Source organism: Elephantulus edwardii, unplaced genomic scaffold, assembly GCF_000299155.1.
Source record: "Elephantulus edwardii isolate Elephantulus edwardi_28Jun2011 unplaced genomic scaffold, EleEdw1.0 scaffold00166, whole genome shotgun sequence".
Classification (NCBI taxonomy): Eukaryota; Metazoa; Chordata; class Mammalia; order Macroscelidea; family Macroscelididae; genus Elephantulus; species Elephantulus edwardii.
This window is the reverse complement of record NW_006399916.1, coordinates 3,017,279-3,031,685: the sequence shown is the minus strand read 5'-3', so window position 1 is coordinate 3,031,685 and position 14,407 is coordinate 3,017,279. Positions and strand designations below refer to the sequence as shown.

The 14,407-nt window shown below is 37.9% G+C and overlaps 1 protein-coding gene across 1 annotated transcript in view; it reads left to right on the top strand.

The window, feature by feature from the left end:
• RYR2 (ryanodine receptor 2 (cardiac)) overlaps window positions 1-14,407 on the top strand; it is an 814,526-nt gene that overhangs the window by 291,324 nt on the left and 508,795 nt on the right. Inside the window, exon 15 of the mRNA XM_006895387.1 lies at window positions 3,519-3,702. Within this exon, the coding sequence (XP_006895449.1) occupies window positions 3,519-3,702 (184 nt within the window). The remainder of the gene's footprint in view (window positions 1-3,518; window positions 3,703-14,407) is intronic.

The following is a 14,407-nucleotide window of genomic DNA, read 5'->3' as shown; positions in this document are numbered from 1 at the left end:
AGGGTGGAGGGACAGCACAGGAGGGGAAGACCCTCTAGGAGGTGGATTGATTCAGTGACTGAGGTAATTGGGTTGGGTGTGTCAGATGCAGTCCAGTTGGCACAGGATAGAGCGGGTTTTAGGGCTGTTGTACGTAGGGTTGCTATGAGTCGCAAACGGCTTGACGCCACGTAACAACAATAACAACAACAACATATTTGGTACATAAATTTTGACCGATGTTATGTCCTCTTGATCTATTGTTCCTTTAATCACTATATATTACCTTTCTTATCTTTTTTGATTATTTTAATTTTGAAGTCTATTTTTTCAGAAATTAGTATTTCCACTCCTGCTTTTTTGTGGATGCCATTTACCTGGTATATTTTTTTCCAGCCTTTGATTTTGAGTCTTTCTATGTATGTATGTATGTATGTACATATGTATGTATGTATGTGTGTGTGTGTATGTATGTATTTATACATTTTGTCTCTTGTAGACAAAATATTGATGGACTTTGCTTTTTTTATCATCCATTTTGCTACTCTTTTTTCCCCCCCTTGATTGGTGCATTAATTCCTTTCATATTAAGTGTGATGAGTGACAGGCCAGGCTTTATTGTTGTCATTTAGTTGTGTTTAATATTCTGTTGTTGTTTCTTTTTACTATGGTGTACCCACTTTCCTTTAGAGTGTCTGTGTGTAGGACTTTCCTTTAAAATTCTTCCAGGTTTGTTCTTGTTTCCACAAATTCCTTAAGTTCTTTCTTTTCTGCAAAGAATGTGATATCTCCTTTGTATTTGATGGAGAACTTCACTGGGTATAGGATCTTGGTTGGCTTGGCAGTTGTTTTCCTTCAGCTTTCTTAATATACCATCTCATTGTCTTCTTGCTCTCATGGTTTCTGCTGAAAAATCAGAACTTAATCTGGTTGCTTTTATTTTGCAGATGACTTTTTGTTTTTCTTGTGCTACTCTTGATATTCTACCTATATCCTTTATTTTGGAGAATTTGACTATGATATGACTGGATATTTTCTTTTTTAGGTCTAGTCTGTTTGTTGTTCACTGAGCTTCCTGCATGTGTATTTCCTCATTCTTCATAATACCTTGGATGTTTTCTTCTAGGACGTCTTCCACAATTTTCTCAGTGATTTCTCTATCCTGGTCATATTCTGAAATTCCAGTCAAACATATATTATTCCTTTTGATGTCATCCACATAATTCTAATATTTTCTTCATTTTCTTTATGTTTCATCTCTGATGTTTCTTCTAGTATATTTCCATTGCAGTTCTTGTCTTCCAGCTCACTGACTCCCTGTGCCATCTCTTTATTCTACATTTCATCCTTCCAAGGTGTTGGACACTTCTGCCATTTCATTCTTAATGTTCTGGATTGCATTTTCATGACTTTCTGGTATTTCTAGTACTGTGTTGGCAGTATCCTCTCTATCTTATGATGATTTTTTAAGTTCTCATACTAATCTTCCTTTTTTTTTGCATTTTCTTTCCTATTTGTTCAAGTTCCTTCTTATCAACGTATTTCTTCTGTGCCTGTGTCTTTGGAGCATTTGCTTTCTTGTTGATTTCCATTGTTTCTTCCATAATTTGTACCTTTTCCCAAAGCAGTTCAAATAACTCTTCATCAATATATATTTTTTTTTCAGGTTTTCTACCTCTTCCCTTTATCTGTGGTATCCATTGTTTCTTTTAGCATTTATACTATTATTCATAGCTGTTTGAAAGTCTGTCTATAAACATATGTCATTTGCCTTCTTGACTCTAGGGTGTTTATTGAGGTCTCTGATATTCTCTGTTTTGGGGGTTTTTGTTGTTGTTGTTTTGGTTTGGTTTTGGAGGTTATTTTAAGAAGGCTTAATTTGTTTTTTCATGGTGTTTGAAACTGCCTGCTCCTTTCTTTACATTATGTGAAGTTTTTCTTGATAAGTGTTAAATAATTTCTGTTGTATCTGTGTAAGTTGTTGCTGGTACACCTATATAATGTTACTAGTTAGTTGCCAAGTTAAAATGTGGTAAAGTATTCACTCCATTGTAAGTCCTTTTGGAGGGGGGAAGTGTCTTTCCTTAAATCTTTGAGGTTCTCTCTGTTCTGCACTGCAGCCCCGTAGGATTCCCACCTTAAAGTAGTCCCCTGACATCAACTCTATAGGCCTCTTTCATAAATGAAGTGGCTGCATGGTGTGAGACCAGGTGGTCTACTCAAGCAGTTTCTCATGCACCTTTTCTCCTGGAGCTTAATGTCTTTCTTTGTCTCTGGAGTGGCACGAGATTAGAGATGCAGGCTGCCAGCTCAAGCAGCTTGTGTGCAGGGTTTCTGAGCTACAAAAATAGCTTCCCCCTGCCTGAAGTTCTCTGTACTAAAAATCTCTTGTCCTTTTTGGTCCCTGGAGTGACCCTGCACCTACAGAGGCAAGGACCCCCACATAAATGTACCTACAACCCCAGGGGTGCCTCAGTCCTGTCTCCCCACAAGCAGTGGAGAATGCTTGCTCTTGGCACAGAGTCCCCACCACTTCTGACCTTTTCTTCTACAGCTTGGTGTGCTCCTTTGTCTCTAGTGTGGTGGGAGATCAGATTCCAGCGTGGGCCACCTATATGCACCCATCTTTCTCCTGTAGAGCAGCTTGTGCATTTCAACCTTCAACCTTTTGGTTAGCTGCACAATATGTAATAAAACATGCCAACAGACTTTCCCAAGAATGGGATCACTCACTCACTGCTGTTTAGTTGGTTTCTGAGGCTATAAATCACAAGAGGAGAACATTGCCCCTCTTTCTTCTGTGAAGCTACTGGTGAATTCAAACTGCCAGTCAAGTGGGGTCTTTGGGTTAGCAGTGCAACCTTGCAAAGAGAAAAAATAATGAGTGAAAAAGAAAGTTATGGTCTCTCTTAATATTATTCATTCATGTTGAGTCAGAACAGACTCCTAGCTGACCCTGCTGTGGCTTTTGAGAGACTTGCAGATCTCATGGGAGGAGATTTCCCATCATTCTCTCAGAAAGCCACCGAGGGACTCCAACAGCCAGAGGTGCCACCTTTGGACAAGCAGCATAATTCCCTTCCAGCTATGCTATCTGAGCCTTCTTAATATTAGTATTTACAATATAACATTGACTTGGTATAAAGGTGCTTAGATGAAGAAATGATTGTGCTTATCTACTAATTTTAAAATTTAAGATTTTAACCCATCCAACAGTCCTGCAGGGGAAAGACATGGGAAGTTTGTTAAAAGATTACAACCAAGACAGTCATACTGTAGCCTAATTTTATTCTATAACAAGTGGGCCAGATTTAGGTCAACAGCAGTGGACTTGGTGTGATTTGCACATGACATATTACAGGTTTTCTAGTATGTATATAAATTCTTTATGATTATTTAAATGTTCATGTATGTATATAGGGAGAAAAAGAGACATATGAGAGAAGGGGAAAATTGTGTCATCATGTAGAAACTTAAAAATAATAAGGGCCTGACACTGTGCAGCATTCATAGAGAGAACTATCTGTCATTTGTTTCAGAGGCCTTGATGTTCTCAGCAAAAAAGTGAAGACAACCCCCGTGGATTTGCCCATCGAGTCTGTCAGTCTCAGTCTCCAGGATCTGATCGGCTACTTCCACCCTCCAGATGAGCACTTGGAGCACGAGGACAAGCAAAACCGGCTGCGGGCTCTTAAGAACCGCCAGAATCTCTTCCAGGAAGAGGTGCATTCCGCCCAATGCCCATTTCTCCTCTGGTTTGCTCTGAGCATATAGCTTCCATAAACAGGCCATAGGGAAATAATGAAATTATTTTTCTTTCTCTATAACTAGTTAAGTTTTAAAGAGGTAACTTCTCACTGTTCAGGCACAGAACATCTAATTTTTTTTTCCCTACTTGACCTTACTCATCATTCCTAAATTGAGATCAAGTTGTCTACATGAAGATAGAATCCTTAAAAGGTGGAATGAGTAAAGATTTTATGAAGTGTCAGCAATCTTAGAGGCTCTGGGAAGATGTGAATTATCCCCCAGAGAGTTTAGGGATAGGGAAGGAACCTTTGGCTTAGAGGAACAGCTTCCTGTTTTGACAGAGCAACCCCCACTTGCCCTTCTCAAAATTGTTAGTTTCTTTGGATGTTTTTGTTTTACACAAAAGAGATTTATACTGCCAAGAAATTGTGTGAATGCACAAGTTTATTAATATAATACCAGTAGAAATAATCATCTTATGTCCTCATGGTAGTGTCAGACTGAGTGACATTAAGTGTTTCAGTGGAAGCATTTCAGAGCTGATGGCTAATAAGGAAGGCTAGTTCAGAAAATATGTAATTCTCTTCAGTGCTGCTCTATTTAAGGACCTTTTTTAAAGTGCTTAAGAATGAGCATGTTCATTTAAAGACAAAGATGTACCTGACCCAAGCCATATTATTTGATAAATTTGAAAGTTGGACAATAAATAATGGAGACCTATGAACTGATACCTTTGAATTATGGTATCCGTAAAGAATATTGAACTTAAGATTGGCAAAAGGACACACAAATCTGCATAGGAGAAAGTATAACTGGTGCTACTTAGAGGCAAGAATGGTGAAATTTTATCTCAGATATTTTGGTCATGATGACAGGAGGGACTAGTCTTTGGAAAATTATACTATGCTGGAAATGGTAGAAAGTCAGCAAAAGAGAAGAAGAAACTTTAGTGGTGTGTGAGTGAAGAAACTTTCCTGGGGAAAGGTCTCTCCATTTGAGGATCCTTGCTTCCACCACTACAAGGCCATCCCAGGTGCCAAACAGGACAAGAGAGTTTGGGAAACAGCTACAAGAATGGGAAAGGCATTCTCAGCTTTATGCAAGAAGGAAAACTGACTTGAGATCCCCTGCATACAAACTGCTTAAGTAGGCACCCCTGATCTTGCACCACTCCAGAAACACAGGAAGACATTAAGCTTCAGGAGAGAAGGCACAGCACCACCTTGTGAGATATTCTTCCCCAGAGCCAGCACTTTAGGTGCATACTGGGGGAGAGAAGGGACTGAAATTTCCTTGAGGAAAGATCCCTCCATTTGGGGATCTTTTCCTCCGCCTCTGTAAAGCAATCCCAGATGCCAAACAAGACCAGAGTTTTGAACAGAGAGCTAAAAGCAAAGGAAAGGCTTTCTAAGCTGGCAGGTTGAGCTGTGAAAATGAGAGCTGACTTGAAATGCCCCTGGACTTAAACTACTCAAGTTGAGCACCTGGTCTTGCATCACTCAGCAACTCTGTAATTGATGGGAGACAATAGAATTTGGGAGAGGAGACTACAATAAGGAAAAATTCCTACAAGATTGCAGTGTAGATCAGAGTGAACCTGAAGCATTTTAGAAAAGGCAAATTTTACCAAAAAGTACTTTCAGTAGAGTGAGTTGTTAACATCAAAGGTTAAATATTTTAAACTGGAGATTAGTCACTAACATTGTAAAGACAATGAATGCAGGCATAATAGGAACAGCTGGCCTACCAATTATCAAGAAAAACTTCATATAATGTCAAGAAAGCAGTAGGCAGCTTCAAATACTGAAAATAAAAAGCAACCAAACAACAACTTAGGCTCTCTCCAAAAAAGAAGATAATATTGTAGACTCAGTAAATACACCAGAATAAAGAAGGCAGAAGATATATGTAGATATGGGGGCATTTTAACAGCTACAAAAAGAAAAAAAGGAAAAACAAAGAAAAAGAAAAAATGCAATCAGAATATATGAAGACTGAAATGGCAGATATGCCCAACACATTCGAGGGATGAAACAGTAGAACAGAAGAGATGGATCAGAGAGTCAGTGAGTTGGAAGACAAGTACCTGAGTGGGAACACTCTAGAAGAAAAATCAGAGATGAAATGTAAAAAAAAAAAAAAGAAAGTTAAAATCATGTGGGATGACATCAAGGATAAACATAATTATAATTGGAATTCCAGAATACGAAAGGGAGAGAGAAATCACTAAGAAAATTGTGGAAGAGACACTAGAAGAAAACTTCATGGGTATTATGAAGAAAAAGAAATACACAGTAAAGAGGCTCAGTGAATATCAAATAGCTGTTGTTGTTCTTGTTGTTAGATGTTGTCTAGTCAACTACAAATCATAGTGACCCTGTGAAAAAAAGATCTGAAACTTGTTCTATCCTGTGTCATCATCACACTTCCTGACACAAAGAGCCCATTGTGGCAGACACCATGTCAATCCATCTGGTTGAGGGTCGTCTTCTCCTTTGCCAGCTCACCACCTTTACCAGCAACATGTTCCTCTCCAAGGAATAGCCCCTCCTAGCAACATGCTCAAAGTATGTCAGGTGAAACCTCATCATTCTTGCCTTCAAAGAGCACTCTGGCTGCACTGTCTCCAAGACATAGCTATTTGTTCTCTTGGCCATCCATAGGATGTTCAGTAGTTGTTTTTTTTTTCCAACACCACAGCTCCAAGGCATCAATTCTTTTTCTGTCATCCATATTCATTGTCCAGCTAATCTAAAACACGATGGCTTGAATCAGATGCATTTTAGTCCTCAAACTGACATCATTACTCCTCAGTAATTTGGAGAGGTCCCAGATTGCAGATTTTCCCCAAGTTATGCATCTCCTTATTAACTGCTGGTATGTGTGTTAATTATGAATCCAAGAAAATGAAACTTGAGAGTTTCAGTCTCATCTTCATCCATCATGATGTTGCCTTTTGGTCAGTAGTAAGAATCTTTGTTTTCTTCACATTGAGATGCAATCCATACTGAAGGCTGCATTCCTTGATCTTCTGAAACAAATCCTCCTTACTTTAAAGCAAGCAAGGTTGTGTCATCTGCATAATACAGGTAATTGATGAGTCTTTCTCCAATGCTGATGCCGCACTCAGATGAGCTGTAGGATTATGTCAAGGAAACAGCAAAAGATCATTACAAAAACAGAGGAGAAGGGGTAAAAAAAAATGAAATTTATATCAGAAGAGATTCTAAAATTTGCACTGGAGCATCAATAATCCAAATCAAAAGAAAACATGCTGATGTAAAAGTGCTGAACAGATATTTTCAAAGAGCAGCATGAGAGGACAAAGCAAAGTATTATAATAGAAGTTGCAAAGAGCTGGAACTGGAGAACTAAAAGGGAAGAATTCACTCTACATTTCTCAAACTGAGAGAACTGAAAACAAATGTAAGCCAGTAATCACATTATTAAAAGACACTAAAGACAATATATTGAATGTCCCAGAAAGCATCAAAAGGAGATAGAGGAAATACACAGAATAACTGTAAATAGAAAGAAATTATTGATAGTGAAAAAAATTTAGGAAGTACCATATGAACAGGAACCAATGGTAATGAAAAAAGAAGTGAGAACTACATTGAAGACACTGACAAAAAATAAGGCCCCAGGAACTGATGAGATACCAATTAACTTGTTTCAGTTAACAGATATAACCTTAGATGCACTCACCAGTCTATGCCAAGAAATTTGGAGGGCAACTGTCTAGCCAATTGGAATTGGAAGAAATCTATATTTGTTTCCATTCTCAAGAAAGGTGATCCAACTGAGTGTGGGACACTATTGAGAACTATCATTAATATCACATACAAGCAAAATGCTACTGAAGATCATTGAAAAAAGGCTAGAAAAATATATAGATAAGGAACTATCATAAATTCAAGCAGGATTTGGAAGAGGCTATGGCAAAAGGGATATCATTGCAATGTCAAATATATCCTGGCTGAAAAGAATAATAGAAAAATATTAATTTGTGATTTATTGACTATGCAAAGACATTTGACTATGTGGATCAGAAAAAGTTGTGTCTGAAATGGAAAAGAACAGGAATCCCAGAGTCCTTAATTATGTTTAATGTGTGACCTATACCTGGACCTGGAGGCTATTGTGTGAACAAAACAGGGGAATACTGCATGATTTAAAATTAAGAAGGGAGTATGTCAGGGCTGTATTATCTTTTCATACCCATTCAATCTGTAAATAAAATACCAAATAGACTATACCCCAAAAGAAAAACATCAATACATATCGCAGTCAAATTCTCTAAAATAAAAGTAAGGATAGCATATTAAAAGCAGCATGAGGAAAAAAAAGCAGTATGAGAAAAACAAATAGTAACCTACAAAGGAAAAGCAATTAGATTAAGTTATGATTTCTCAGCAGAAACCATGTGATCAAGAAAAATAATGAGATGGCATATGCAGAAAGAAAATAATTGCCAACCAAGGATTCATCAAAACTTTCCATCAATTATGAAGTACAAATCAGATCCTTTGTAGAAAAGAAGAAACATAAGAAATTTGTGAAAACAAGACCAAATCTACAAGAACTTTTAAGGGAAGTCCTTTATATGGAGTCACCAAAGGAAAATGGATGGACCATAGTAGCTAGAAACAACAAACACGAGACGCTACAAATGACAATGATAAAACCTGACCTGTCAGTAATCATACTTAATATGAATGGACTAAATGCACCAATCAAGAGAAAATAAAGTAGCATAATGAGTAAAAAAATAAAGCCGAACAATATATTATCTGCAAGATACATATCTAAGAAATGAAGAGAAGGATAGACTAGAAATCAAAGACCAGAAAATAAATATACCAAACAAATGGCATCACCAAAAAAGCAGAGGTGAAAATACTGATCTCTAATAAAATAATCTTCAATATAAATCACCAGAAAATATGAGAAAGGGCACTATATAATGACGAAAGGCATATTAGATCAAGAAGACCATAACCTTTGTTAACGTCTATGCGTCAAATGATAGACCTGCAAAATACATAAAACAGCAGTTAACAGAATTGAAGACAGAAATAGACAGCACCATTATAGTGGTAGGAGACTGTAACACACCACATTCACCAAAAGATAGATCAACTTAAAAGCAAACAAACAAACATGCAGAAGTCTAAACTATACATTCAGCCAACTTGAACTTGTGTATGTATTCTGAGTACTGCACATAACTAAAACTCAATTCATTTTCTTCTCCAGTGCACATAATACATTCTCTAGAATAGATCACATAGTAAGACACAAAACAAGCCTCAAAAAATTTTAAAAATATTAAAATAATACAAAGTATCTTCTCAGACCACAATGCCGTAAAAATATAATTTAACCACAAGAATATAAAGCTTATAAAACTACCCATGTAGAAACGAAATAACTCCCTGTTAGAACACTATTGAATTATAGCAGAAATAAAGAATGAATTTTAAAAGTTTCTTGAAATAAATGATAATGAAAAGACAACATACCAAAACCTCTGTGATGCAGCTAAGGCAGGCCTCAGGGGCAGTCCATAGCTATAGGCAAACACATTAAAAATGAAGAAAGAAGTAGATTTAGTGATCTAATTCAGTATCTCCATAAAAAAAAAGAACAACGTTCTAACCCCACAGCCTCTAGAAGAAAGGAAATTATAAGAACAAGAGCTGAAATCAATGAGGTAGAAAACAGAAAGTAATTGAAACTATCAACAAAGGCAGGAGCTGATTTTTCTAAAGGGTCAATAAAATTGACAAATCACTGTCAAATTTACAAAAGACACAAATGACTCGATTAAGAAATGATAAAGGTTCTGTCACAACAGAAACACAGACAATTATGTCTTTAATATCAGAATATTATGAAAAGCTGTTGTTGTTGTTGTTGTTATGTGCCGTCGAGTCGTTTGTGACTCATAGTGACCCTATGCACAACAGCCCTAAACCCTGCTCTATCATGCGCCAACCACACTGCCTCTGAGACACCCATCCCGATTAACCCAGTCACCGAATCAATCCATCTCATAAAGAGTCTTCCCCTCCTGCGCTGTCCCTCCACCCTCCCAAGCATGATGTCCCTCTCCAAGGATGCGTCCTTTCTGGCAACATGTCCAAAGTATGTCAGACGAAGCCCCAGAATCCTTGCCTCCAAGGAGTAGCTTGGTTTAATCCTCTCCAAGATGAATCTGTTTGTTTACCTGGCAGTCCGTGGTACATTCAGTACTCTTCTCCAGCACCACAGCTCAAAAGCATCCACTCTCCTTCTGTCCTCCCTAGTCATTGTCCAACTCTCTGATGCATAACAAGCGATTGCAAATACCATGGCCTGTATCAGGCGCACCTTAGTCTCCAGAGAGACACCGTTGCTCCTGAGTACTTTAGAGAGGTTCCTAACAGCAGACTTTCCCATCGCGATATGCTTTTTGATTTCCTGACTGCTGGTGCCAAGAGTGTTGACTGTGGAGCTGAGCAAACTGAAGCTGTGAACAATCTCAATATCTTCGTCAGCCATCCTGACGCCGCCAATTGATCCAGTGGTGAGAATCTTTGTCTTCTTGACATTGAGCCTCAGTCCTTGACCCTGCGCAGCAAGTGCATGAGGTCCTCCTCAGTTTCAGCAAGCAGGGTTGTGTCATCTGCATAACGCAGATTGTTAATAGATCTTCCACCAGTCCTGATGCCACAATTCTCCTCATAGACCCCAGGCTCTCGGATAATCTGCTCTGCATACATGTTGAAAAGGTATGGAGACAGGATGCATCCCTGGCGTACACCCTTCCCAATTTTGAACCATGCAGTGTTACCCTGCTCTGTTCTGACTACTGCCTCTTGGTCCAAGCTGTACTCTGATAATTTTGAAAACTTAGAGAAAATGGACAAATTTATTGAAACCCATGCTCCACCTGGATTACAGACAGATATAGACCACTTGAACTGACCCATCAAAAATATAGAAATCGAGCAGTTCATAAAAAGACTCTCCCACAAAAAAATGTCCTGGGCCAGAGAGCTTCATGGCTGAATTCTACCAAACATCCAGAGAACATCTGTCACTAATTCCCCTCAAATTATTTAAAAAGAATAGAAAAAGAAGGAACTCTCCAAGAGACATTTTATGAAGCAAAAATAACCCAAATACCAATACCAGGCAAGGATGTTACAGAAACAGAAACTACAGACCAAAATCTCTCATGAACATAGCTTCAGAAATCCTAGCCAAAGAATACAAAAGCACATTAAAAAAAATCATCATGATCAAGTGGGATTCATAAAAGGTAGTAGGCAAGGATGGTTTGACATAAGAAATAAACATAATTCACTATATTAACAGAACTAATAAGAACTATATGATCCTAGCAATTGATGCAGAAAAGGCATTTGACAAGCTCCAGCACCCCTTGCTGATTAAGACACTCATTGAAAAAGGAATAAAGAGGAATTCCCTCAACATAGGTAAAAGTATATATGCAAAACCAAGAACCAATAAAATTTTCAGTAAAGAAAGTCTAGAAATATTTTCCTTGTGAACAGGGACCAGACAAGGATGCCCACTATCACACTTCTATTCAGTATTGTATTGAAAGTACTTGCTAGCACAATACAATAAGAAGAGACAATAAGAGGCATCCAGTTTGGCAAAGAGATGCTTAATCTGTTGCTATAAGCATATGATATGATCGTGTACACAGAAAACCACAATGATTCAACAGAAAACCCTGTTAGAGTTAGTAGACCAGTGTAGTAGGGTGACAGGATACCATATCTGAAAGGCAGTGGATTCCTCTACAGTAACAAGGAAAACTCAGAGTAGGAAACAGAGAAAACAATATCATTTACAATAGTGATCCCCAGGTTGAGATACTTGAGAATGAACCTCACTAGAAACACAAAAGACATGTACCCAAAACCCTACAGAACATTTCTTCGAGAAACAATAAAAGACCTGAATAAATGGAAAAATGTTCCCTGTTCATAGATAGGAAGAATCAATATTGTGAAAATAACAATCTTACCAAAAGCAAGCTACATGTTCAACAGAATCCCAGTACAGATACCAAATTCATTTTTCAAGGATTTTGAAAGGGAAATTGTTAAGTTTATTTGGAAAGGGAAGAAACCTTGAATAAGCAGGGCACTTCTGAAAAACAAAAACGAAGTGGGAGGCATAGCACTCCCTGAGCTTAAAATCCGCTACACAGCAGTAGTTAGAAAAACAGCATGGTACTGGTACAATGACAGCCATATAGACCAATGGAACAGAATTGAGAACCCAGAAATGGACTCATTTATCTATGGTCAACTGATAGTCGAAAAGGAAATAAAACCTATCAAATGGGGAGATGAAAACCACTTCAACAAATGGTGCTGGCAAAACTGGACTGCCACCTGCAGAAAGCGGAAACAGGGTCCATATCTCATGCCATACAGAGAAATCAACTCAAGGAGGATAGGAGACCTCAGAATAAAACCCCAAACCATAAAGCTCATTAGAGACAAACTGGGACCAAGTTTAGAAGGTCTATGGTATGAAGAGACTACCAAATACAGACAGAAATGCACAATCTGAATAGGATAAAATTGATGAATGGGACATTCTAAAGATTAAATTTCTGTGCACATCAAAAACATTTTCCAACAGGATGAAAGAAAACCTACTGATTGGGAACAAACATTTGGCAATACAATCTCAGACAAGGGTCTCATCACAAAAGTTTACATAGTCCTACAGGGTCTCTAGAAGAAAAAGACTGATAATCCAATTACAAATTTGACAAAAGACATAGAAAGACTTTTCACAGAGGAGGACATTTGGACAGCCAACAGACACATGAAGAAACGTTCCATATCACTGGCAATAAGAGAGATGCAAATCAAAACCACAGTGAGATACCATCTTATCTCAGTAGCAGTGGCAAAGTTTAGCAGGATCACAAGTAATAAATGTTGGACAGGAAGTGGAGAGTTAGGAAATCTTATACATTGTTGGTGGAATTGTAAAATGGCACAACCACTCTGGAAGACAGTTTGGCATTTCCTCAAAAAGCTGAACATAGAAATTCCATATGACTCAGCTTTTCCACTGCGTAGAATATCCCTGAGCAAATGAGAACTGAGGCAAAGAGACTTGTACACTAATGTCCATAGCAGTGTTATACATTTGGGCTGTTTCCATGTTCCTGGTAACAGCCCAAATGCCTAAGCACAATGGAATGTATTTAGAAATTATGGTACATTCACACAATCACTTAATATGCAACACTTAGGAACAACAGTTTTAAAAAATACTACGTAACTTGGGAGAGACTGGAGAACATCATGCTGAGTGACCTTAGTCTCATAAGAACAAGTACCACATAAGACCATTATTGTAAAAGTACAAGGGTAACTAGTAGAACATGCATGAGTATCCAAAGGAAGAAGGGGTGGGAGCAGAGAGGTGAGAATGAGTAGGGGCAAAATCACAAAGTTATACAATTTGATGAGTGGAGGGAGAAGATAAGGAAATGGGAAAGATCTGGTGGGGACCTGAAGGACAGGGTCATGGTAGACATAATCCAATGGTGACTTAGAGAACATAATGAATGGGAATTGTATGAAACATAGTGTGAATGAAGAACAGTGTGAAATACAATGTATGCAAACTTTGTAAGCAAACCAATAAAGAAATAAAAATTTTAAAAAAGAAAAGGAAAAACCTCAATGAGATACATAGACACAGAGATCACAACTGTGTGTGAGCATGAATTATGAGAATGATTCAGGATAGGGCAAGGCTCAGATCTATTGTTCATAGGGTCCTTGTGAGTCTTTGTGCTTCAACTTGACAGTATCTGACAATGTAAGTAATTAATATTGCTCATACTATCTTACTCAAAGTAGGTAATAAATAAAGATTAGAGGACTTTGTGGTCACCACATTCTCCAAATCTGCATTTCTGTAGCTTTAATACAAACATCAGTTGCTGCACAGTTATGGTGACCCCATGTATATCAAAAGTGTGCCTCTGTTCCATAGAATTTTCAGTGAAAATTTTTTTCAGAAGTACCTCGTGAAGTGCCTTTGGACCACTTACCATTAGATTCCCACTTGACTGTGTGAAAATTGTGCCTTTCTTCTAGCTGAGAAATCATTTTCAACTTTTGGTCTTGTCTCTGAAATTAGTTTTGAGGGCAGATTTTCTGTGTTTATGAAGAACTTCCTGGCATCCATACACTGCCAACCCAAAGAATGTGATTTTAATTTACCAGCTGTTTCAAGGAGAAGGATGAGCAGTCTCCTCCCATCCTAGTTACCGCCTCTGAAAGCCCACTGGAGGGTCAACTGTGAGTCAGATCCAGCTTAACAGGAATGAATTGAGTTTATGTTGAGATGTAATTCAAACTTAAAGCTACATAATCTTGATGCCAATAATCTAGGTTATGTTTGATCTGGTTTTGATTGTTTTTTAAATTTTTAAAAATTTTTTTAATTATTTTTTGTGTGTGTAACATCAAATTGGATCTGACTGGTACAGGAGGAGATTGTCCCTCCTTCTCTAGCAAAGCATCTGGTGGCTTTGAACCGTGTGCCTCAGGGACTGCAGTGCAGCTTCTTGCCACTAGGCCACCAGAGCTCACCAGATTGCTTGTGTTTTGTTTCTTTT